The sequence below is a fragment of the Pseudophryne corroboree genome, chromosome 4 (assembly GCF_028390025.1).
Source record: "Pseudophryne corroboree isolate aPseCor3 chromosome 4, aPseCor3.hap2, whole genome shotgun sequence".
NCBI lineage: Eukaryota > Metazoa > Chordata > Amphibia > Anura > Myobatrachidae > Pseudophryne > Pseudophryne corroboree.
The window spans coordinates 688,434,040-688,459,712 of NC_086447.1; the positions used below are offsets into that span (position 1 = coordinate 688,434,040).

Here is a 25,673-nt window from a genome sequence, read left to right on the forward strand (position 1 = left end):
TATATGAATGCACTGCAGGGCGTTACACATTAGCTCATGTAGAACTACCCATAAAAACAACTCTTTGTCATCAACAGGAAAAATGTGCCAAACATTGGGCCTAATTCGGAGTTGTATGCTAATGCAATTGCGATTTCCTAGGCTGTGGAAGCACAAATGTTAGTAAGTGAAGCTGCTGCCCAGAAATGAAAAGAGAGGCCCACCGGAGAGATGGCAAACTCATTCACAATTGCTTACGCATTCACAGCCTATACGCTGACGTCAGATACACACCCCAGAAACAGCCATGACACGTCTGCGCTTTTGCTGCCACTCCCCGTAACCTCCCCCAAATGGCCACTTCCTGTCAATCACTGCAATTATATCCTCACTGTGGGAGTTATTCAGGTTTGTTAGCAAACTAAAAAAGTTAGCAATTGGGCAAAACCATGTGCACTGCAGGTGGGGCAGATGTAACATGTGCAGAGAGATTTATATTTGGGTGGGTTATATTGTTTCTATGCTGGGTAAATATGGTCTGCTTAATTTCTACACTGCAATTTAGATTCAGCTTGAACACACCTCACCCAAATCTAACTCTCTCTGCACATGTTACATCTGCCCCACGTGCAGTGCAACGTTGTTTTGCCCAATTGCTAACAAACCTGAATCTGGCCATGTGAGCGGAATTACAAAGAAACCTTAAGACATGCGCAGCGCGATTGCAGCGCATGCAGTCTGCTGATAATTGCTCAATTGAGGAAAACATCAGCAAAACATACAATTCTGAATTAGGCCCATTGTCTTATCTGTCTCAATTACATATGCAGTACTGTATGTTCATTGTTCACTATTGGTATTCACTATTGGTATTCACTATTGGTAGGTCTAATTTTACAGTGATTTTTTTCACAATTTGCAGTACAAATACACCATGTACAGTAACTGAAGACATTAAAAATACCTGACACCTTTTTGACTACTGTAAGTGCTGTGTCACTGGAATCTGTACGCAATGTAGAGACTGACACTGTCAATGATGTCGCCGTCAGCAGCACTATGCAGGCAACACAATGGTGGTCATTCCGAGTTGTTCGCTCAGTCATTTTCTTCGCATCGCAGCGATTTTCCGCTAACTGAGCATGCGCAATGTTCGCAGTGCCACTGCACCAAGTAAATTTGCTATGCAGTTAGGTATTTTACTCACGGCATTACGAGGTTTTTTCTTCGTTCTGGTGATCGTAATGTGATTGACAGGAAGTGGGTGTTTCTGGGCGGAAACTGGCCGTTTTATGGGAGTGTGTGAAAAAACGCTACCGTTTCTGGGAAAAACGCGGGAGTGGCTGGAGAAACGGAGGAGTGTCTGGGCGAACGCTGGGTGTGTTTGTGACGTCAAACCAGGAACGACAAGCACTGAACTGATCGCACTGGCAGAGTAAGTCTCGAGCTACTCAGAAACTGCACAGAGAAGTCTTTTCGCAATATTGCGAATCTTTCGTTCGCAATTTTGATAAGCTAAGATTCACTCCCAGTAGGCGGCGGCTTAGCGTGTGCAAAGCTGCTAAAAGCAGCTTGCGAGCGAACAACTCGGAATGAGGGCCAATGTTGGTAAATTTAAAATTCTACTTAAAGCATTTTAAGGGTGTCTGCACTACCTTGAAACGTTCTATTAACCACTTATTTCACATGCTATCCAATAATCTGTGTACTTCAGTTCTGCTTAAATAACAATTTCTAAGCAAATATCTATGTAACCAGAACAAGTCCCAGTTCAATGCCTACATTATAATAAATATCCAAATAACATAATTAAAAAGCTTTATTTTTCATACATCAATCCACTATTTCACCATTTACAATGGACATTATACTTTAGCATTTCTCCAATTTTAGTTCCCGCTAAACACGCTTCAAATTTTGCATCCATTTCTTGGCTTTGGGCTTCGGAAAAGTGATTTTTCCAATCTCTGACTTCCCCTGGGAAAAGATGAAAATATAAACTGTACACCTCAGTGTTTGATGAAAGATCGCTTTAGTTAAGTGAAATGATTGCACGTTTGTAAATGTTAGACATTTGCATGCAGCTATTTCAGTGGTTTCCAAACTTTTTTGAATCACAGCGCCCCAGAATATCAGAATTTTTTTCACTGCACCCCTAGGCCAAAAATATCTTATTGAGAAATTTAGAAAGAAATATTACATTGAGTAGATGGCGTTTATATGTCATCCTTAGGGTCAGTTGTGTGGTGAGGGACAATATTTGCTTCTGTTTGGCCACATATTTTATGACTGGCAGCCACCAACACTGATTTTGCCTATTATATTGACCATGAATAATTTGAATTGGTCCTGGACCACCAACCCAGGGCACCCCTGCAAGTGTCCCGAAGCACCCCAAGGAGCCGCGGCACACAGTTTGGGAACCTCTGAGCTATTTATTAAATCATGTAAATATTTAATTTAAAGTAGTCATATAAATCTGCAGACATTATAATGATTATATGGCTGCACAGCGCTTAGTGCATGTGCAGAGCAAGATATACGGTACATGTGAACTATTTGCAGTCACATGAAGAATGCATTTTATTAGTGGAATTAAGTTAATATAGCTGATATGGTAACTTATATAGAGTGAATGCAAGTGAATACCAGAGGCATAGAGAGCCACGCCTGGCCCTGGCAATATAATACATCCCCACAAAAAATAGTAGAATTCATTGCTCCACAGGGTGCACCATTCTAATGAGTCGTGGGGTTGGGGTGGGGGGGGGGGGGGGGGGGGGAGCAGGGGAGAGCACTCACTCACTACCTTAGAAACATAGAATTTGACGGCAGATAAGAACCACTTGGCCCATCTAGTCTGCCCCTTTTTTATTTTATCCTTTAGGCAATCTCAACCCCTTTTTTAACCTTAATTCTTTGTAAGGATATTTATATGCCTGTCCCAAGCATGTTTAAATTGCCCTACAGTCTTAGCCTCTACCACCTTGCTTGCGGGAAGTGGGCTCCTCCTCCTCAGCCGGCACCATCTTCCTAATGATATTTGGAAAGATGGCACATGTGCACTGGGGAACAAAAACTGGCACAGTTTTTGCTTTCAATGAGCGGGTGATATCCCAAAGACATCACTGGGAAGATGTTGCCGATTGGGAGGGATCAGCGGATACGGGCCACTGCCGGGCCCCTCCAGCAGGCCAGGTTAGGTTAATTAGCACCACCCCCCTCCCTTCTCTGTACCATTGGTGAATACTGCATTCAGCATCCACTAGTGGTCCCACTGCTCCCACGGGTCCCGCACCGCTTGGCCGGGTGGGGGGTTCTGTGCACACACGAATCCTATTCTGCGGGATCCCGCAGAAAAGGATACGGTCAGTGACACACAGGATTTCAATAGAACACGTTGAAATGTATGTGTTCACACTGAAATCCCGCCCTCCTGTCATCCGGCCTGACAGCAGCATGCTGCGCTGAACGGGACCTGCTTGGCCGCTATGTGTGGCCGTAGCCTTGGAGAGCATTTTGTCCCTCCTGAAATGGGTCATGTTGGGAGGTATGCAGTATTTGTACCTTTTCTAAAAATAACTTTTCCAAACTCTCCATGAGTTTGTTTGGAGTTCTCCTTCATAAACTTAAATGTTCCTTTGTCAGATATTTCATTCACTTGTGCTTCAGTTAGAGACAGGCCAAAGAATTCTGATATCTTCTTTATTGATCCTTGTAGGTCCTGCAAATAGAGTAGTGAATATGGAGGGATATTTAGGTTTGTTAGCAAACCAAAGAAGCACACTAATGGGCAAAACTATGCTGCAGTGCAGGTGGGGCAGATGTAACGTGCAGAGAGAGTTAGATTTGGGTGGGCTATGTTGTTTATGTGCAGGGTAAATAGTACTGGCTGCTTTGTTTCTACACTGAAATTTAGATTTCAGTTTGAACGGGTGTGGTATGGAAGGTCGACAGTAACTAGGTCGACAATGTCTAGGTCGACCACTATTGGTCGACAGTAACTAGGTCGACAGGGTCTTTAGGTCGACATGTTCTAGGTCGACAGGTCAAAAGGTCAACATGAGTTTTTTTATGTTATTTTGGTGTCGTTTTCTTCGTAGAGTGACCGGGAACCCCAATTAGTGCACCGCTTCGCTCGCCATGCTTCGGGCAAGGTGCCTTCGCTTGGCACAGATTACCGTTCCAATCTTAGTCCACGTGGATCGTTAAGTATGAATAGGTTCAAAAAAAGTAAAAAAAATATAAAAAAATGCATGTTGACCTTTTGACCTGTCGACCTAAAGACCCTGTCGACCTAGACACCCTGTCGACCTAGTTACTGTCGACTTAGAGACCGGATCCCGTTTGAACACACCCCACAAAAATCTAACTCTCTACACATGTTACATCTGCCCCACCTGCAGTGCAACATGGTTTTGCCCATTAGTATGCTTTTTTGGTTTGCTAACAAACCTGAATAAGGCCCCTGGTGTGTTTTCTCACAGAGACATTAGTGTGGTATGTCACACGAATACAAATAAAGAAAAAAAAAAAACACATTCTGAATTTATTTCTTCTAGTTAAAAGGACAATTAAAATGCAATTTGACCTTAGAAAGGTTACTACAACAAAAACAACTTCTGTTATTGTATGTTATTATATCTCCAAACTGTCAGTTTTCAGCCACCATTTTGTGGTTGGCAAATTCAACCTGATTTGTGGGAAGTTTGGAGGAGCTTCCCCTACTGCATTCAGTGAATGTTTTTATAGAAGAAGATGATGGTAAAGGCACTTCAGAAGTGCTAAGTACACCCGCTAGGGGGTGGCCAGACCAACTGGAGGGCACAACAATACCACTATAATATGGCCATCCCCAAAACATGTTACCCCATGTGTCCATTCAAACTTTACTAATGTAGGGAGGCATGATGTAATATTGTTCTGGGTGGGGTCTATTTATCATGTTTAGCTGGTAATCTAACCCTGGATAGCATAAAGGATCTTGTGCTTCATTACAGAAAGTGGAAAATATATTTTTTCTGGTCGTGCAAGGGTGGAGATACTGTAGATCTGAAGCTCTTATGCCTTGGTGACCTAGCTCTAGTAATTATGTTGCAGCAGGTTGAGTTCCGGCCGCATTAGCCCACTCATTTTCACAGTTGAGCCAGTTTATGAGTTTGTTGTTATGTGTTTCCACAATTTCTACAGTTTATCTCACTGCGGTTATTAACATGGCTGCTTCCGCTTCATTGATGGGCGTTATCTAGGCCTTCAAGAAGGGTTTTTATTGAAAAGGACAGTAGTTGGTGTATTATAATCACGTGTTCAAAATTATTGGTGAAGGCTATTCACATAGAGCCCGAGTGAGAGGTGGACGTTTTTGCATAGCCGCTGCTACTTTGTACACAAAGGCTGTGCAATAATATGCTAATTCCACAGGAGGCATCTTGTATGAATAGACGCCTCCTGCCGGCTTCTCTGCTCCACTGCTGCATCCAGGTTGCTCAGGAAGGCCGGAGTTGTCACACTGCCAAGGCCAGTGATGCGGCTTCCAAGGATGCAACCACTGGCCTCAGAACACCCAGAAAACATGGCAAGAAGCCCCTTGTCTTATGAAAGGTTTGCCGTTTCCATCCCTTCCCCGCTGACAAACAGCAGCATGTCAAACGCGCTAAGGCTTAAGGGTACTGTGTCATTGCAGAAACACATCTACACATGCGCAGTGAGAATCCTGCACATTCCCAAGGATTGCCTAATATTTATTTTATTTACAGTTTCTTATATAGCGCAGCATATTCCGCTCCGCTTTACAATTGGAATCAACAGTGATAAGAAAAACTGGGTAATAATAGACAGACTTAGATGTAGGAACTAGGAAGGCCCTGCTCACAAGCTTATTGGACAGGTAAACTATGTAAACCATCAGGTTTAGTTACTATACACCCCTGAATTAGGCCCAAAGCACCATGGATTATATACATAAATATATATAGCAAATAACCGTCACCTCATTATTTAATACCTCATGTATGACTACATACCTCTTTCATATCTTCAAAGGTCAGCAACAAGTTTGTATCATCCAAATGTTTGTTCCAAGCAACGGCGTGATCAAAATAAGATCCAAAGATAACTAAAATCATCAAAGCCAATTGATTAAATGAAAGTAATATGCAATCTGTAATTTACTAGAATAGCAGCAGATACGGTTATCTCCTCAATAGAAGAATAAATGGTTTCAGAATGATTTTACTGTATGTATCTATACAATGAATGTTTTTAATCTGATTTTCCATTTTGGACACCTATTAGAGTTTTAATGTATTTTAAATGGGTTATATAAAAGCACACCTGTTGATGTACAGGAGTTTCCACTGAATAAAGATAAATTGTCAATTAGCATGCATCTAACATCGCTCCTTTATTTTCAGATGTTGGCTTAATTTTGATTGAATGTGGTTCTTTAGGGCTAGATGCGTCATCGCTTGGAGAGCAAATTGAGGGAGAAAAAGTGCCAGCCAACCAGCTCCTAATTGTAATTTTTCAAACACAGCTTGTAACATGGCAGTTAGGAGGGTTGGGCATGATATGCCGACTGCCGGGATCCCGGTGGTGAGCATACCGACACTGGGATCCCGGCAGCAGAATGCCAGCGGGGGCAAGCACAACAAAGCCCCCTGCGGGTTTGCTGTGCTTGCCACAGGTTCTATTCACACTCTATGGGTGTCGTGGACACCCATGAGTGGGAATAAACCCTGTGGGTTGGCATTCCGACTGCCGGCATTTTTAGCGTTCGGGATCCCGGCATTGGCATGCTGACCACCGGGATCCCGAGCACTGGTAACATAATTGCATCCCGTTAGGAGCTGATTGGCTGCTACCTTTTCTCTCTCCATTTTATTACTCTTCAAGCGATGACGCATCTAACACTCTATAGTCTACCTATCTCTAGACATTTAGAAGTTATTATTTATTTCCAAAGTTTAACACCCATTTCCAACCAGATTATAGATCTACAATATCTTTTTAATGTAATAGCTCCAGCCAAGCAGAAGGAGAAAGTCTTGATAAGGGTGAGTACTCTTTCTTAGGAGCTGCTTATTACTCTCTATTGCGGGCATTTAGAAGAATATTTGGTTATGGACAGCAGCTTAGGAGTTGATACTGTAGGTTTTGCTGCTGTGGTGCTGCCTCCTTTTTCATCCCATTAGCTGTAACTGGCACTCGCGACATCCCCTCCCCCCCTCCCGTCACGGCCTCTGCTTATCGCCCCAGGCGTGCCCCCAGGACCCCCGCCCGTTACCTGCATGAAGGGCTTGGTGGCCGGGGATCTCCGAGGAATGCGTCTTTCTCCCTGCTGGCTGCACCCGTCAGTGTCCAGCCAGTAGCGGATCTTGCCACGGGCAAGCAGGACTTTTGCACGAGGCGCCGGCGCCATCCGGAGTGCGCCGCACCAGGGCAAGATCCGCTGCTGCTGTGCCCCCCGCTGCCCGCTGTGTCCCGCTGCCCGCTGTGAAGGGAAACTGGACGCTGTACGTCTAGTTTCCCTTCGTGGAGAGGACCTTCACTGTGCGGTGACGTCATCGAGCACCGCACAGCAAGGGTTCTCTCCACGAAGGGAACTAGACGCTATGCGTCATCGCGCACCGCACATAATTTCAGCGGCGCTACTACTGTACAGGGGGCATAACTGACCACGCCCCTTATTAAGCCACGCCCCATATTGCCGCCCGGGGCGCAAAAAGCCCCTGAACCGGCCCTGTGTCCAGCATTCATTGCGGGTGCGCGCACCGGCGGCAGAGGGCTCTCTCTCTCCCCAGCTCACGCCGGAGGCGCTGGTCGCTCTCGGCAGAGGGGCAGGAAGGTGGGGAGCACTCTGACTGAGGGTCTTGCTGGGTCCTGAGAGCAGAGACTGAATGGCAATCTGCAGAACCGCCTTCTTGTCGTCCGACACAGGCAGTCCTGTCTTGAAAAACCGCATTGGCAGGAGACAATCGAACTTTATTTTGTAACCTTTTAACACTAAATTGCAGATCCACCCATCTGTGGACATCTGGAGCCACGCCACCTGGAACGTCTGAAGGCGTGCTCCCACAATTGGAGATCCGAGATGGGCTGGGAGCCCGTCATGCCACTGGCTTGTTGGCGACCTTAACGTCCTGACGACTTGTGTTGGTTTGTTGGAAACCACGTCCCCGACCTCTTCTACCAGGTGTGGCCGCTCCTCTGCCGCGCCCACGAAAGGACTGAGGTCTAAAGGATTTGAACGCCGGACCAGAGTATTTCCGTCTAGGTACCGTTGGAGGCAATGGTAAGAAAACAGACTTTCCTCCCGTGGCCTCAGAAATCCATTTGTCCAACTCAGGACCGAACAGCTTCTCGCCACCGTAAGGTAACGCCTCTATACCTTTTTTGACCTCCGCCTTCGCTTGCCAAGAACGCAGCCAGAGTGCTCGTCGTGCTGTAACTAGTGATGATGAAAGGCGAGAAGTGAGCTGACAGACATCAGTAGAAGCTGTACATAGATAGTCAGCAGCTTCCCAGATTTGATCAGCGAGAAGTATAAGATGATCGTCCTGTAGGGTAGACTTGAGTTCTTTTATCCATACCATTAGCGCCTTAGTTACCCAAATGCCAACCAACCCAGGTCTCAGCAGCACTCCTGCTGCTATATACATGGACTTTAGCATAGCTTCTATTTTACGGTCCGAAGGGTCCTTAAGCGTAGTAGCAGTTGGTACTGGTATGGTTAATTTCTTTGTAAGTTTAGACACGGACGAATCCACCAATGGCGGATTCTCCCATGTAACGGTCATGGACTCTGGAAACGGGTAACTTGACTTAAATCTGCGAGGTATAGAAAACCGTTTATCCGGATTCTACTGTGTTTCTAGTAACATCTTATTAAGAGATTCCGAAACAGGAACACACATCGGAGATCTCTGTCGTTTAGTAAAGACGACTTCATCATTTGTCAGAGGCTCCTCAGTTTCTGTAAACTTCAGAGACCGACGCACCGCTCTGATGAGATTATCAATGCCCGGGCTGTCAAAATCGTCACTATCTGACTGCTGGTCTACTTCGCCCTCCTCACCCTCATCCTGCGCAGTGAGGTCTAGCATAGAATTATCAGAAAGCAACCTAGCAGAAACTGGCAAATCATAAGACAAATTAAACTTATCCTTTCCACCCAAAGTGAACTTGGACTTTTGGTAAGATTGAGACCCCTCCGGTAGTTCTCGCGGTCTCACCAAGGACTCAGATCTTGCCGCTTCCCGCTCTTGTTGAGTGGCGGCCAATTCTGATTGCAATCCAACCAGGACATTTGCAAGCATAGCCCATGGAGGGTCCGGAGATGAAATTGTTTTTAAAACCGGAGTGGAAATTGTATTTGTAGCTGAATTCACAAAACATACTGTACATGTGGTAGATCCATCAGGCAACACACTTTTACAGACATGGCAGGGAAACTGCTTTTTAGTTTTTGCTGGTGCCTTACTCTTTATGCAGACAAACAATACAAAATACAAACACAGACAAATTTGCACGATTCAGTAAATAGCACTAAGGTTTATATATATATATATATATATATATATATATATATATATATATATATATATATACACACACACATACACACACACACACACACACAACACAAAAATATCCATATCTTGCGCTCATAAAACCAGCAGCCCTACAGGCGAGACCTCCGTTGCCACATCTCAAACATACAAAGAGTAGAAAAAACAGATCCTGAGCGCGCTCTGTTAGATGTATAGATGTAGCGGAAGTCCTTCCAAGTAGGTATATCTTATACTGTGGATAATTGAATTTCTTGGGTTCCTGCAGTGGATAACCCCTCACAAGAAAGTCACCCAAACAAATGGCCCAAGGCCAATTAGAATAAAAATATTTAATGCAAAGAAATTCATAAAAGTCTTTAGCATGAGAATTTTACAACAGGTTATACATAGATTTTGATAACTCTGACAGCAGAGACATCCAGTAGGTAGATGTATGAACTCCCTCACCTTAGCAAGGTGTGCGCTTGGCAAAGGGAGTAATTTTCCTATCTGGAATACTGACTAATGACTGATAAACCCAATGCGTTTCGTCAGTTTGACTTCATCAGGGGTAACTTGTTTGGGGAAAAAGAAAATACCATTTGACGGTTTTCTTTTAAAATGATAATAGTTTAGAGAAGTAAATCAATAGGTACCTACCAAAAAAATAATAATATATATATATATATATATATATTTGGCTAAGTGCAATGCACGCCAGCAATATGAAAACCTGATCCCAAATTCCCCCCTAACACCCCCTTTAGTGAAGTAGAGATGTAGTACAGGAACTCTGGAAACAGACAGGGGAAAAAAAAACAAAAAAAAAAACAGGAAGCATGGTTAAATATGCCAAGTTTCCGGTATAACACAAAATGCAGATTATCCCCCTAAACTGCACATATATGTCCTGATATAAACAAGGCTTAATAGCCTACTAAAAAAAAAACCTGCAGCGCTGCTGCTGCTAAGGGCATACTACTGCCTTCCCTGCTATATGCCTTCCCCCCCCCCCCGTGCTCCGTGTACCGCTCTCTGTACACGGAGCCGGGCTTACATGCGGGCTGAGAAGAGGTCGGGAGACGGTAGAGGGAGCTGGGGAGCGCACTGCATAGAGCCGTGAAGCGGCCTATGCATGTAAAACCTCCGAAGGTGGCGGCGCTGGAAGTGGCGGCGGGCGGCTCTCCTAACACCCCTGCATCACAGTATCCCCACACAGCGGGGCGGCAGGGTGAGCTGACCGCCCCAACCCAACATACCTGGACTCCTTGTGGTGAGGACTATGATGGGGCTTCTTCTTTTAAGCTCCGTCCAGCCTTTCCTGCAGGCAGTCCTGCACGTGGTCGTGAGGGAGCTCTTTTTAGAGAGGCCCGACATCCACAGCTGCTAGTAGCAGCTTCCACTACCCCGGACTCACGCCTATTGGAAGGGGGGAAGGGATGTGGAAATTGTTGAAAAAGAAAAATTTGAAAAAATTCCAATGAATGTGGATTAGCTCCACAAGCCTTGTTTCTACGTCGAGCACAGAAAAAACACTGAGGTACTCTGGGATATGGAGGGGAGGAGTAGTTTCAAAATTAATTTATTCAGTGCCTTGTTCCTGTGGAAGCCGTCCATATCCCAAGAGTACTCCAGTGACCCCTAGTGGATGAAAAAGAAATATCAATTTTGTTGGATGCTAAGTCGCCATCTGACCAGTTTGGGCCCTTCACCCAAGGCTTACGGGAAGCACTCGTTTCGGATCGGAGCTGCTACTTCGGCCGCGTCAGCCAGGTTTTTCTGTCAAGGAGATTAAGTTGCTGGAGCACTGGGAATCCTCCAGCTATGAGCGTTATATTCGACCCAATTTTTTTAATTAACGTTGTGTTTTAGCAAGTTTGCTTTCAAGTTGGTTGTCGAATCTGTTGAGTACGTTATTATATGATTTTGTTCATTCTCCCCTGTCCTTCCTACTGGGGGATTAACTACTCGCCACTGTGCCACTGTTGGCAGTGGGGTCTGGAGTTATTAAACAATTTTTACCTGGACTGACGGACTGAATTCGGCTTAATTTATACTGATTCGGGAGATTGGATTCCAATTAAAAGTTCCTCAGCAGGTTTTTAAGTTTCACCTCCAGCTGAGTTTACCTGTGTTGCCCGGTTTCTTTTTGTTTTTCCAATTGGCGGGGAGTGCCCGACGGTCAGCCTATTGATGAGGCCAGAAAGAAGGTGAATTCAGCCGTGGTGAAGTGGGTGTTGGCGCACGGTGGTGCAGTAGTTAGTCACGACAGGATTAGGTATCGGCACGATTACTTATTTCGGGCCGATGGAGTACACTTATCTGAGGAAGGGTTGGTGCTTTTTATTGATGATCTATTTTCGGTTTTGGATTCGGTAGGTTGGAGGTATGGTGGTGGTGCATAGCCTCTTTAGGTGGAGTCTTCGCTGTTGGCGGAAAAGAGCGGCAGGTTCACTGTGTTTGAGTTAGTTGCAGTTTTAGTCGGTTTTGTAATGTTTAGGTGCACTCACCTTCATTGACTGTTAAAGCTGCTGGATCACACTTCATGGGGCAGCGTCATCGCCCTTCAGGGTGGGTAGCCAAGGTAGAAGGTCTGAGTGGATACCTATGTTTGGTTTGTAGTTTGGATTGTTTTAATGTTTGGTTTAGTGTGAATAGATTGGGGATTGACGTTAGATTTCAGCCGTTCTTTATTCTAGCCACCATACTCTTATTCTTTACTCCTTTTTAATTAATGATTAATTTGATAAATAGCTAACAGTTTTTTTCTGACAAAATACAAGTCTGTGTCTTTATTTTATAGTACAAGATGTGTTAATGTTTTAAATGTTAGAAGGAGATACGGCCCTCAACCATTAGGAGGTTTAATGTTTTGTTAGAGAGGTTTACAGTTTGTTTTACGAGCAGCAAAGGATTCTCAAAGAGAGGTTAAGTCCGAGTCAGATGAAGCCGCATCTGTGTCTGCGCCTTTTGGCAGTTGTCCATCTGCAACTTTATGTAAATGCCGCTGGTGCGCCATTTAGACGCCCATCAAACTTGTGACAGTGTATTTGGTTTCAGTATCTTTGTGTTTATCATCCACATTGTCACGACCCTAGGCACGGTGATTCCCCAGATACGCCAATCTGCGAATCCCTGCCACGGTCACTGCCACCAGCCAAAGTACAAATGTTTAGGGTAGGACCCAAGGCAAACTTATGGCTTTTGCCTGCACCCAGAATTATTAATATTTTGTTAACGCCTCTTTCAGAGAGTTGGGTTGGATACACAACAGAAAACAGCTAAAATTGATTATTTAATTTAAGTAAACACTCCAAAGCTTATGTTACAGAAAAAAGAAAGTTACAAGAACATAATGATAAAAAGTCAAAGTCACATCAGAAAAGACAATTTCCAGAAAAATAAAAATAGTGAAATAAAAACCCACCGATCCTAGCACATGCAGAATGGAACGATGGGATGAAGTGAAGACTCTTCAGATATTCGGGACATTACAGAGCCAGGATGCTTCTCCTGACTTGCCTCTTTGATAATGCATGATTTGCAGCCTGTGTTTCTCCTATTTAAAACTCAGGTTGCCTGTTCAGCTCCCCTCCCCCTGGAGAGTTTGTTTTTAACTCTTCCAAAGCCAGAGAAGGTATTGTGTGTCAGTTCATACTGGACTTCCCAGCCACTTGCTCAGGGGCGAATGGCCTTCTTCTAATAGCCTTTGAAGCTCTGGCCATGGTTCTTGTGTAAATACAAATGTGACATGGGGTCTGTTGGTCATATACACAGGGGCTGGCTAATTACTCTTCCCCTTCTTTTTAAAGCTGGGCAATCAGATTCGTCAATCATACTAAGACACTGTCATAGCTGGCTGAAGGAAGTTTTTATAACCTTCCCTAGCCAGCATGTCTTTCTGGTCTCTCTGGTGACCCCCTGGGGTCAGGAAACAACCTGTTGGGAGATACACAAGCCAGCTGAGAAAACTAATTTCAGGCCTGACCTGCATTTACTTTAAGATCCCAGTTCTGATTCTGGGGTAATGAAACTAGCTCTTGTCAGGAGGAATTATACACCTACACAGCCAGTGTGTCTCTGAGTTTTGTGGCTATAATGAAATGCCAGCAGATCAATCAAGCTTCAACCATTTGACATGCAAAGACAGTTATCACACACTGGTACATTGATACAGTGATCAGAATATTGATATCACATACATTGATTTTAACAGGCCTATTTCTACTTGAAATAGCCTGGATCATGACACCTCCCCCTTTAAGATCAGCATGGGAGCAGTGGCACTTCAGTCTAGTACTATTCTTCCATTTGTCCTGAGAAGACATTTACAACACATACAATACAATATTATTTGCAGTTATGCACGTTCTGGTGTCAGAATGGCGTCCAATCATGACACACATTATGAAGCTTACATGTACAGTCTGGACTGAATTATCCATAAAGCAGTACATGCCTCCCAATTTTGCGCTCTGAGAGCTGCTGTCATGCTCCCAGTCCCTCTGCCTCCTGTAAATAGACCACCAATTCACCAATGCACTGCTCTCCACTAAGCAGAGAGACAGGAGCCTCCCAACTGCCCCCCAGTACCAAAAAAAGGGACTGTTCTGAGAAAATTGGGACAGTTGGAAGGTATGTATCAGTATCAATCCCGGGGTGCTCTCTGTCTGATGTATCTGAAAGGGGTGATCTGTCCGTATATCCAGGGAAAGGGGTGATCGGTCCGTCCATCCAGGGGCTCCACCAATGTGTAAAATTAAAATAAAAGCTAAAAACAAAAAGCCTAAAATAAAATTCCTCTGACGTCCTAGTGGATGCTGGGAACTCCGTAAGGACCATGGGGAATAGACGGGCTCCGCAGGAGACTGGGCACTCTAAAAGAAAGATTAGGTACTATCTGGTGTGCACTGGCTCCTCCCTCTATGCCCCTCCTCCAGACCTCAGTTGGAATCTGTGCCCGGCCAGAGCTGGGTGCTCCTAGTGGGCTCTCCTGAGCTTGCCATGAAAAGAAAGTATTTGTTAGGTTTTTTATTTTCAGTGAGATCTGCTGGCAACAGACTCACTGCTACATGGGACTGAGGGGAGAGAAGCAAACCTACCTGCGTGCAGCTAGCTTGTACTTCTAAGGCTACTGGACACCATTAGCTCCAGATGGTTCGAACACAGGGCCTGACCTCGATCGTCCGTTCCCGGTGCCGCGCCGCCGTCCCCCTTGCAGAGCCAGAAGAAAGAAGAAACGATGAAATCGGCGGCAGAAGACTCCTGTCTTCATTAAGGTAGCGCACAGCACTGCAGCTGTGCGCCATTGCTCCCACAGCACACCACACACTCCGGTCACTGTAGGGTGCAGGGCGCTGGGGGGGGCGCCCTGGGCAGCAATTTCAATACCTTTTGGCAAAAGAACACCATAATACAGTCAGTTAACTGTATATGTGTAAAAACCCCCACCATTACTTTACAGAAAACGCGGGACAGAAGGCCGCCGCTGAGGGGGCAGGGCCTTCTTCCTCAGCACACCAGCGCCATTTTCCCTTCACAGCTCCGCTGGAAGCACGCTCCCCAGGCTCTCCCCTGCAGTATCCAGGTACAAGACGGGTTAAAAAGAGAGGGGGGGCACATAAATTTAGGCGCAAATCGATACAGACAAGCAGCTATTGGGAAAATCACTTATTAGCAGTGTAAATCCCTGTGTTATATAGCGCTGTGGTGTGTGCTGGCATACTCTCTCTCTGTCTCCCCAAAGGACTTTGTGGGGTCCTGTCCTCAGTCTGAGTATTCCCTGTGTGTGTGCGGTGTGTCGGTATGGCTGTGTCGACATGTTTGATGAGGAGGGTTACATGGAGGCGGAGCAGAGGCAAATAAGTGTGGTGTCGCCCCCGACGGGGCCGACACCTGATTGGATGGATATGTGGAAGGTCTTAACCGACAGTGTCAACTCCTTACATAAAAGGTTCGACAGCCGGGGTCTCAGCCCGCGCCTTCCCAGGCGACTCAGAAGCCGTCAGGGGCTCATAAACGCCCGCTAGCTCTGATGGTAGACACAGATGTCGACACGGAGTCTGACTCCAGTGTAGATGAGGATGAGACAAATGTACAGTCTACAAAAGCCATCCGATGCATGATTACTGCAATGAAAGATGTATTGCACATTTCTGATATTAACCCGGTTACCACCAAGAGGGGTATTATGTTTGGGGAGAAAAAGCAGCCAGTGACTTTTCCCCCATCTGATGAATTAAATGATTTGTGTGAAGAAGCGTGGAGTTCCCCTGATAAGAAACTAGTAATTTCTAAGAGGTTACTGATGGCGTACCCTTTCCCGCCAACGGATAGGTTACGTTGGGAAACATCCCCTAGGGTGGACAAGGCGCTAACATGCTTATCTAAAAGGGTGGCACTGCCGTCTCAGGATACGGCTGCCCTAAAGGATCCTGCGGATAGAAAGCAGGAAGCTATCCTGAAGTCTGTGTATACACACTCTGGTACTCTACTGAGACCTGCTTCAGCCTGGATGTGTAGTGCTGCAGCAGCATGGACTGATACCCTGTCAGACAACATTGATTCCCTCGACAGGGATACTATTTTGCTAACCATAGAACATATAAAAGACGTCGTCTTATATATGCGGGATGCACAGAGGGACATTTGCCTGCTGGCATCTAGAATGAATGCAATGTCCATTTCTGCCAGGAGAGTATTATGGACTCGGCAGTGGACAGGTGATGCTGATTCTAAAAAACACATGGAGGAATTGTTTGGGGACGGTCTCTCGGACCTCGTATCCACAGCAACTGCTGGGAAGTTGACTTTTTTACCTCAGGTTCCCTCACAGCCTAAGAAAAGCACCGTATTATCAAATGCAGTCCTTTCGGCCTCAGAAAGACAAGCGGGTCAGAGGAGCATCCTTTCTGGCCAGAGGCAAGGGTAGAGGAAAGAAACTGCACCAGGCAGCCAGTTCCCAGGAATAAAAATCCTCCCCTGCTTCCACTAAGTCCACCGCATGACGTTGGGGCTCCACAGGCGGAGCCAGGTGCGGTGGGGGCGCGTCTCCGAAACTTCAGCAACCAGTGGGTTCGCTCACAAGTGGATCTCTGGGCTGTACAAATTGTATCTCAGGGATACAAGCTGGAGTTCGAGGTGACTCCCCCTCACCGTTACCTCAAATCAGCCTTGCCAGCTGCTCCCAGGGAAAGGGAGGTAGTACTGGCGGCAATTCACAAGCTATACCTCCAGCAGGTGATAATCAAGGTCCCCCTCCTTCAACAGGGCAGGGGTTACTATTCCACAATGTTTGCGGTACCGAAACCGGACGGTTCGGTGAGACCCATCCTGAATTTAAAATCCTTGAACACTTATATAAAGAAGTTCAAGTTCAAAATGGAATCGCTCAGGGCGGTTATTGCAAGCCTGGATGGAAGAGGGGGATTTTATGGTGTCGCTGGACATCAAGGATGCTTACTTGCATGTCCCCATTTACCCACCTCACCAGGAATACCTCAGGTTTGTGGTACAAGACTGTCATTACCAATTCCCGACGTTGCCGTTTGGTCTCTCCACGGCACCGAGAATATTTACCAAGGTAATGGCCGAAATGATGATACTCCTTCGGAAGAAGGGAGTTATAATTATCCCGTACTTGGACGATCTCCTCATAAAGGCGAGGTCCAGAGAGCAGTTGTTGGTCAGCGTAGCACTCTCTCAGGAAGTGTTGCAACAGCACGGCTGGATTCTGAATATCCCAAAGTCGCAGCTGATTCCTGCGACGCGTCTGCTTTTCCTGGGCATGATTCTGGACACAGAACAGAAGAAGGTGTTTCTCCCGGTGGAGAAGGCCCAGGAATTGTCATCTCTGGTCAGGGACCTCCTGAAACTAAAACCGGTATCTGTGCATCACTGCACGCGAGTCCTTGGAAAGATGGTGGCTGCTTACGAAGCAATTCCCTTCGGCAGGTTCCATGCAAGGATCTTTCAGTGGGATCTGTTAGACAAATGGTCCGGATCGCATCTTCAGATGCATCGGTTGATCACCCTGTCCCCAAGGGCCAGGGTGTCTCTGCTGTGGTGGCTGCAGAGTGCTCATCTTCTCGAGGGCCGCAGGTTCGGCATACAGGACTGGGTCCTGGTGACCACGGATGCAAGCCTCCGAGGATGGGGGGCAGTCACTCAGGGAAGAAACTTCCAAGGACAGTGGTCAAGTCTGGAGACTTCACTACACATAAATATACTGGAATTAAGGGCCATTTACAACGCCCTGAGTCAAGCAGAGCCCCTGCTTCAAAACCAACCTGTACTGATTCAGTCAGACAACATCACGGCGGTCGCCCATGTAAACCACCAGGGCAGCACGAGAAGCAGGATGGCAATGGCAGAAGCCACAAGGATTCTTCGATGGGCGGAGAATCAAGTGCTAGCACTGTCAGCAGTGTTCATTCCGGGAGTGGACAACTGGGAAGCAGACTTCCTCAGCAGGCACGACCTCCACCCGGGAGAGTGGGGACTTCATCAAGATGTCTTCACACAGATTGTAAATCGCTGGGAACTGCCACAGGTGGACATGATGGCGTCCCGTCTCAACAAAAAGCTAAAAAAATATTGTGCCAGGTCAAGGGACCCTCAGGCGATAGCTGTGGACGCACTAGTGACACCGTGGGTGTACCAGTCGGTTTATGTGTTCCCTCCTCTTCCTCTCATACCCAAGGTACTGAGGATTGTAAGAAAGAGAGGAGTAAGAACTATACTCATCGTTCCGGATTGGCCAATAAGAACTTGGTATCCAGAACTACAAGAAATGATCTCAGAGGACCCATGGCCTCTGCCTCTCAGACAGGACCTGTTACAACAGGTGCCCTGTCTGTTCCAAGACTTACCGCGGCTGCATCTGACGGCATGGCGGTTGAACGCCGGATCCTAGCGGAAAAGGGCATTCCGGATGAAGTTATTCCTATGCTGATAAAGGCTAGGAAAGACGTGACAGCAAAACATTATCACCGAATATGGCGAAAATATGTTGCTTGGTGTGAGGCCAGGAAGGCCCCTACAGAGGAATTCCAGCTGGGTCGATTCCTGCACTTCCTACAGTCAGGAGTGTCTATGGGCCTAAAATTAGGATCCATAAAGGTCCAGATTTCGGCCCTATCTATTTTCTTTCAAAAAGAACTGGCTTCACTGCCTGAAGTTTAGACGTTTGTTAAGGGAGTGCTGCATATGCAGCCCCCTTTTGTGCCTCCAGTGGCACCTTGGGATCTTAACGTTGTGTTGGATTTCCTGAAATCACACTGGTTTGAGCCACTTAAGACCGTGGAGCTAAAGTATCTCACGTGGAAGGTGGTCATGCTATTGGCCTTAGCTTCGGCTAGGCGTGTGTCAGAATTGGCGGCTTTGTCTTGTAAATGCCCATATCTGATCTTCCATATGGACAGGGCAGAATTGAGGACTCGTCCCCAATTTCTCCCAAAGGTGGTATCAGCGTTTCATTTGAACCAACCTATTGTGGTGCCTGCGGCTACTCGGGACTTGGAGGATTCCAAGTTGCTGGACGTAGTCCGGGCTTTGAAAATGTATGTTTCCAGGACGGCTGGAGTCAGAAAAACTGACTCGCTATTTATCCTGCATGCACCCAACAAGCTGGGTGCTCCTGCTTCAAAGCAAACTATTGCTCGCTGGATCTGTAGCACGATTCAGCAGGCTCATTCTGCGGCTGGATTGCCGCATCTAAAATCGGTGAAGGCCCATTCCACAAGGAAGGTGGGCTCTTCTTGGGCGGCTGCCCGAGGTGTCTCGGCATTACAGCTTTGCCGAGCTGCTACTTGGTCGGGTTCAAACACATTTGCAAAATTCTACAAGTTTGATACCCTGGCTGAGGAGGACCTTGAGTTTGCCCATTCGGTGCTGCAGAGTCATCCGCACTCTCCCGCCCGTTTGGGAGCTTTGGTATAATCCCCATGGTCCTTACGGAGTTCCCAGCATCCACTAGGACGTCAGAGAAAATAAGAATTTACTCACCGGTAATTCTATTTCTCGTAGTCCGTAGTGGATGCTGGGTGCCCGTCCCAAGTGCGGACTCTCTGCAATACATGTATATAGTTATTGCTTCACTAAAGGGTTATTGTTATGAGCCATCCGTAAACGGAGGCTCAGTTGTTGTTCATACTGTTAACTGGGTATGGTTATCACAAGTTGTACAGTGTGATTGGTTTGGCTGGTATGAGTCTTACCCTGGATTCCAAATCCTTTCCTTGTTGTGTCAGCTCTTCCGGGCACAGTTTCCCTAACTGAGGTCTGGAGGAGGGGCATAGAGGGAGGAGCCAGTGCACACCAGATAGTACCTAATCTTTCTTTTAGAGTGCCCAGTCTCCTGCGGAGCCCGTATATTCCCCATGGTCCTTACGGAGTTCCCAGCATCCACTACGAGAAACAGAATTACCGGTGAGTAAATTCTTATTAATATATATATATATATATATATATATATATATATATATATATAATTTTTTTTGTTGTTTGTGCTGTACCCCAGTGTACTATACAATTTTTATTTTATTTTCATAAGTACTGTGACACTACCAGTCAGACCGCAGTAAATTATTATTTCCTACTCACACACGTATTGTGCGACGCTGTTGGTGAAGGTCAACCGCAGTGTTCGATTATGATTTCTGACGCATACACGTATTGTGCAACACCGTAGGTGGTACATTTTTTGTACTAATTTTAGTGTGTGCTGTACTCCACTTGGTTCAGGTTTGTTGATACTTGATAGATATGGAGGACAAACAATTGAGAGGAGAGGCATAGACGGCTTAATTCAGGGCATGTAAAAATCGAAGAAAAAGTAAAAGTCGGATCAGTAAAACTCAGATTAGTGCAATAATATAGCAAATAGAAATTGTTGTCTACGGGGGGTATTCAATAAGTGTCGGAAGCTGCCGTCTTGTCGGAAAGATGGCAGCTCCTGACAGAAATAGGTAGGAAGGGGTTTCGATCTATTTATTAGAGGCTGTTTTTTTCCAACAAGTCGTGAATTCCCAACTAGTCGGAAAACACGTGGATCGGCGGAACAGCCGTGGATCCACATGCTTTTGTCAGAAACAAGGCCAAATCCGACAGGATTTGTCCCCATTTCCGACAACCTCAATCCGACTTTTTTTTTTAAAATTGAGGTGAGGAGACGGGGAGTGGTGCGGCGGCCTATGGGGACGACCGTCCTTCGGCAGGCACCTCTCTCCCTACAGCGCGGAACTGGGCGTGATGTGTGGCTCCAGCAGCTCCCTGTGTTCTCACACACGGGAAGCTGCTGACAGCCGCACGGACACCGGGCCAATCCGACAGTCGGATTACGCCACTCTTTGAATAGACGTTGTTGGATCCATTCTGACAAATGTATGTCGGAATGGATCCGACTCTTATTGAATATACCCCTATGCACTGAAGACCGTCGCCAATGGCCCCAATTATTAAGTGAAACTTTTAAAATCAAACAAATGAAATTAAATTACTAATCAATCCATCCTTCCACTACATACATACTCTACCTCCCTTGGGTCCCTGATCTAGTTATCGATAAAGACCATTTTTTACTGGTTTTGGTTTCATTTTTTTTTTCTTCAAAATTTACAAAAACAGCTAAAATCACATGATTTGGCCTTTTTTTATTTTGTTCCTACAGTATTATTTACCTCAATAACATTCATTTCCAGGCAATTTTGACCGTACAAACAATTAAAAATCTATATTGTACAATGTATATTTTTAGATGCTGTATTCATATGTACAGATTATTTTTAGCCTCAACGTAGGACCAGTTCCTGAAAGTTATGTTCGACCTGGAGAAGGTTCCGCTTCATCCAGCTTTACGCAAGGTACAGTATGTAGTACCATGTAAATATTTTTTTTACAAATATACACAACTAATTTTGTGTATTCGTAGCAAAGGGAGTGTAAAGGGAGTGCAATCGCGCCGAGTACCGGATGCAGCTCCCTTATATGGAATTCAAAACCTGCACAATCTGACGCTGGATGAAAACAATATTGTTATGTGGTCAAAATTGACTGGAAATTAGTGGAAATGAATGTTATTGAAGTTATTAATACTGTAGGAACAAAAACAGGCCCAAATTCTGTGATTTTAGCTGTTTTTATGATTTAAAAAACAAAACACAACCCGAGTAAAGGGTTGGCGCACATCCCTAGGTATATGTGACCCTTCCTGTACGTGTGACTCCATTCTCAACTCCAGTAGTGTATCATCTCATATCATTGTTTATGTAAGGTCATACATTATGTAACAAATTCCATAGAAATACTTTCAATTCAAGTAAGTAAAAAACAAAAACATTATTTTATAATATTAATAAAGTACCTTTTCCAGCCATGAAGTCCGGGAAAAAGTCATCCCAGCTATTGTATGTGGGAAGCATTGGATTATTATTGTAGAAGTGAAACAGGGATGCTGCTGTGTCTTTTGGATTTCGAAACACCACCAGCATCTGTCATAAAGCATAACCATCACATTAGTATAAGCATGTTTACTGTGGGCCATAGCTGCAAAACTAATACATGGTCTATTTTTCACATAGGCTTGATAGCTAAGCTTGCCTCTAATTGTTTACTTTGGTTCCAAGTAAGTGAGTAGGGTTAGGTAATTATTAAAATAATTTATTGCATTTGGGTTGGATGGTACCTGGTCTCCAAATGAAGGGAATATGGTGTTTCTGTCAGTTTATATGTAGGAGTGTAAAAATGTGTCTTGCTATGGACACAATGGTGGTTGACACCGGGACTAAGCATTGGATCCCAGTACTAGCAGATGAGGCACTGCGGCATTCCAAATTTACTGCCAGTCAGTGCTTTGTATTAACGGCAGTGGATGGGGAGAAGTCAGAACACCGTCAACGATGGGGGAGAGAAGACTTCCCAAAGAATAGAAGAACCCTGTGCTGGCAAAGGAAGGAAAGAAGAAAAGACGCCACTGGCGAGGACAGGCCTAGATTTGGAGCGGCACTGACCCCTTTCAGAGTGCAGAGGTTACAGCTATGCACTCGTCAAGGTTAGCTGGAATAGGTAAGGCCCCATTGTAACACCTGCACTTATAACTCCCTAGACGATCTGATGTAGATACTGATTATACCAGGCCCTAGGCCGAGCCTTAGGCTGGACTATGGCACTAGTGTTAGGCTGGACAATAGACCCATGGCACACTGGGCGCTAGGCCTTAAGTATAGCAATTGCCTCTAGCAAAAGGCCCCCATACAGTACATCAGCGATTTGACGGTTTTGTAATATTGCCCCAAACCACCGCAAATGTATGGGCTTCCCCAGTTGACGATTGCAATCAAAAAGTGATCGCCAACATGTTGGACAATCTGATGGATCGGACTTGCGATTGCTAATGTATGGCTGCGGTCAGTCTTTTGTACGACTGTTCCGACAATCATACAATTTTTCCACTGCTGTCAATCACTACTGTAGAGAGTAAATTTAGATTTGCAGATCTAATGTGCAGATCAAATAAATCTGCAAATCACTGGTACATATATGTAGTATATGGGCACAGATTGCAAGATTGGTAATTCGTACAATCATGGAAAAAATTGCAAAATCATCAAATCGTGGATTTCAGATCGCTGATGTATGGGGTTCTTTAGGTGAGCATAGTCCCTGTTGGTTGGGCATGCCGACCATCTGGATAGTGAGGTTCCAGGATGTAGATGCCGGTATTGTGACTGGCGGTCTCCTGACCGCCGGTCACATAACTACATCCTCTATGAACAAGGGATAAGAAAATTTAGTTGATGGCTCTACCGCAATAATTGATTTGAAAGATTATGGGGTCAATCCTATTAGCCACGATGATCTCAAGGCTGAGAGACATCGTGGTAGCAGCCGCACTTAACAGCGGTCAGAATTCGCACAAAAGTGCTCGCTGCCCTTTGGAGCTACGAACAATTTTTATGCTAATTCAGGCTGAAACCAGCCCGCGAAAGGTGCAAGACCGTGTGCCGTTGCGGTCATTGGAATGCCGTGGAAACAGAAAATTGCACATACCGCAGCTAATAGGATTGACCCCTTTGTCTTACTTGCCTCACTAATGCGATAAAAAATACATTGCACGGGTACTCTGGACACTGATGCTGGCATTGCATGCTTCGTGTGAATTTAACCTGGGTAAAAAGGCAAAAAACTGATTTCTATACAGTGCGCCATGCAATATATCGTGCTATGCACCATTGTGCTTAATCTCTGGGTTAGATTTATTAAAGCTTCTACAACAGACTATTCTAGATGTTGCCCATGTCAACAAATCAGACTGTATCATTTTGTAGAATGCAATAGAGAAATTATAGCTAAGATCTGATTGGTTGCTATGGTCAACACCTCCACTTTTCATTTTTAGAAGCTTTAGTAATTCCATTTAATTATTGGTTACATTGAATATAGTTTTCAAAATCAATATATTTATTTACATTATTTCCTTCTGAGAAACAGAGAAAATCACATCAGTTATTAGCAACATGGTACATTGTGATGAAATACAGTGAGGATTATTTGCTGAGGAAAGTACAACTCTGCACTGGAACCTTAGCAATCAAACAAACTCTGTTTTCATTGTCTATCTAAGAATAGACAGGTTAGCATCCCGGCCATTTGACATACCCTGTAATCCCGTCACCACTCGGAATTCCAAACACCAATATCTCGAAGGCAAGTAGCTGGGCCACTGTTAGAATTATGACCGGGGAGGAGGGGGGGGGGGTTAGGGTTAAGCACCAGAGGGGGCAGGGGGGTGGGTTAGCCAATGAAAATTAGTGTTATGTCAACAAAAGGGCTCTGTAAACAGACCAAGGAAGATGTGACACCCAGTGCCCAGACCTAACTCTCTTTGAAAGAGCTTCCTACAGTATGCCTTTGGGCTACACCCCTTCCCCCCCTGCCTATTGCCAAGCACCAAGTATGTAAAAATGTGTATGTGTAGTGCCCAGCAGGGAAGTAGTTAAAAATCCCAAGGGAGGGGGCCTGCTGGAGCTGAGGACTATATCTGTCTCTCGCATGGGGACAGAAGCGTGCATCTCTTGGGGACTGAACAATGTTGGAGATGACCTGAGTTATTCTGTGAAATCCCCCACAACAGAAACAACTAAATTCGTTGAGTAAGTGAGTTAGGGTTTCTGCATTTTTTATTTCTTTTCATTTATTGATATTGCTGTATTCTGTGTGTGTTTTTAAAATATTCTTAATAATCTTTGTAACCTTTTTGTAACTAAAGCTCTGAAGTATTCTTGAAATTAAAAATCAAAATTTTAGTTCTGATTCTGTGGCTCTTATGAACTCTGGGCCCGTGTGGCTCACGTCTACCTACTTTTCCAAGTATTGCAGTGTGTGTGTGTGTGTGTGTGTGTGTGTGTGTGTGTGTGTGTGTGTGTGTGTGTGTGTGTGTGTGACAGGTAAAGCTAAAGACGCCTGCAACATCCGTAATACGTTGAAAAGTCTTTGCTGGTGGCAGCTAAGGTATTTAATTAATCCCGTGTGTCCAAAAGTGACACGCACGTCGCATGTGGCAGTTCCCGAATTGCCGTATTTGTGGAATTGGCTGGCAGCATCGTGACACCCGATATTTGTAATTACTTGTCACCACTATTTGCAGCAATAACAAATAGCGGGATGCAGTCAATATACCGGCTGTTGGGATCCCGGAGTTCAGGAGACAGACGCCGGATTCCAGCCAGCCGGTAAAATACCGGCTAGAGCTCTGTATTCCCACTCAGTTGGTGGGTCCACGCCACCAACCGAGTGGGAATAGAGCCTGTGGCAAGCGGACTCGCGGCCTTGCTGCCAGGATTTCCAGCAGACAGGATGCCACTGTCGGTATAGCAACAGCCCGCATCCTGTCTACCGGGATATCATATGTATTCCAAAATAGCACATGAACAGACAGGAGCATCAGCGGCCTCTTTACAACTTTATTGGGACTAGTGCGCATGCGCGGTCTACCGACTATGCATGAGGCGGCCATAGCCAAGGTGGGTTCTGCAGGAACCCTCGCTCAATGTTTTCTGTGATTTGTAGTCTATAAGCTACAGCGTCACAATCCCATCTTCAGATAGCGTTAGCTGCCAGGGCCAATCTTGAGAAGTTTTACAGCTT

General features: G+C 45.4%; 1 protein-coding gene across 2 annotated transcripts in view; it reads right to left on the reverse strand.

Moving 5' to 3' along the window:
* Positions 1 to 1,783: 1,783 nt before the first annotated feature.
* LOC134910166 (sulfotransferase 6B1-like) overlaps positions 1,784 to 25,673 on the reverse strand; it is a 114,048-nt gene continuing 90,158 nt past the window's right edge. For both annotated transcript variants that reach the window (XM_063917891.1, XM_063917892.1), the window contains exons 4-7: positions 21,892 to 22,018; positions 6,003 to 6,094; positions 3,547 to 3,703; positions 1,784 to 1,956 (exon numbers count right to left, since the gene is read on the reverse strand). In XM_063917891.1, the coding sequence (XP_063773961.1) occupies positions 1,826 to 1,956; positions 3,547 to 3,703; positions 6,003 to 6,094; positions 21,892 to 22,018 (507 nt within the window). In that variant the 3' untranslated portion in view covers positions 1,784 to 1,825. The remainder of the gene's footprint in view (positions 1,957 to 3,546; positions 3,704 to 6,002; positions 6,095 to 21,891; positions 22,019 to 25,673) is intronic.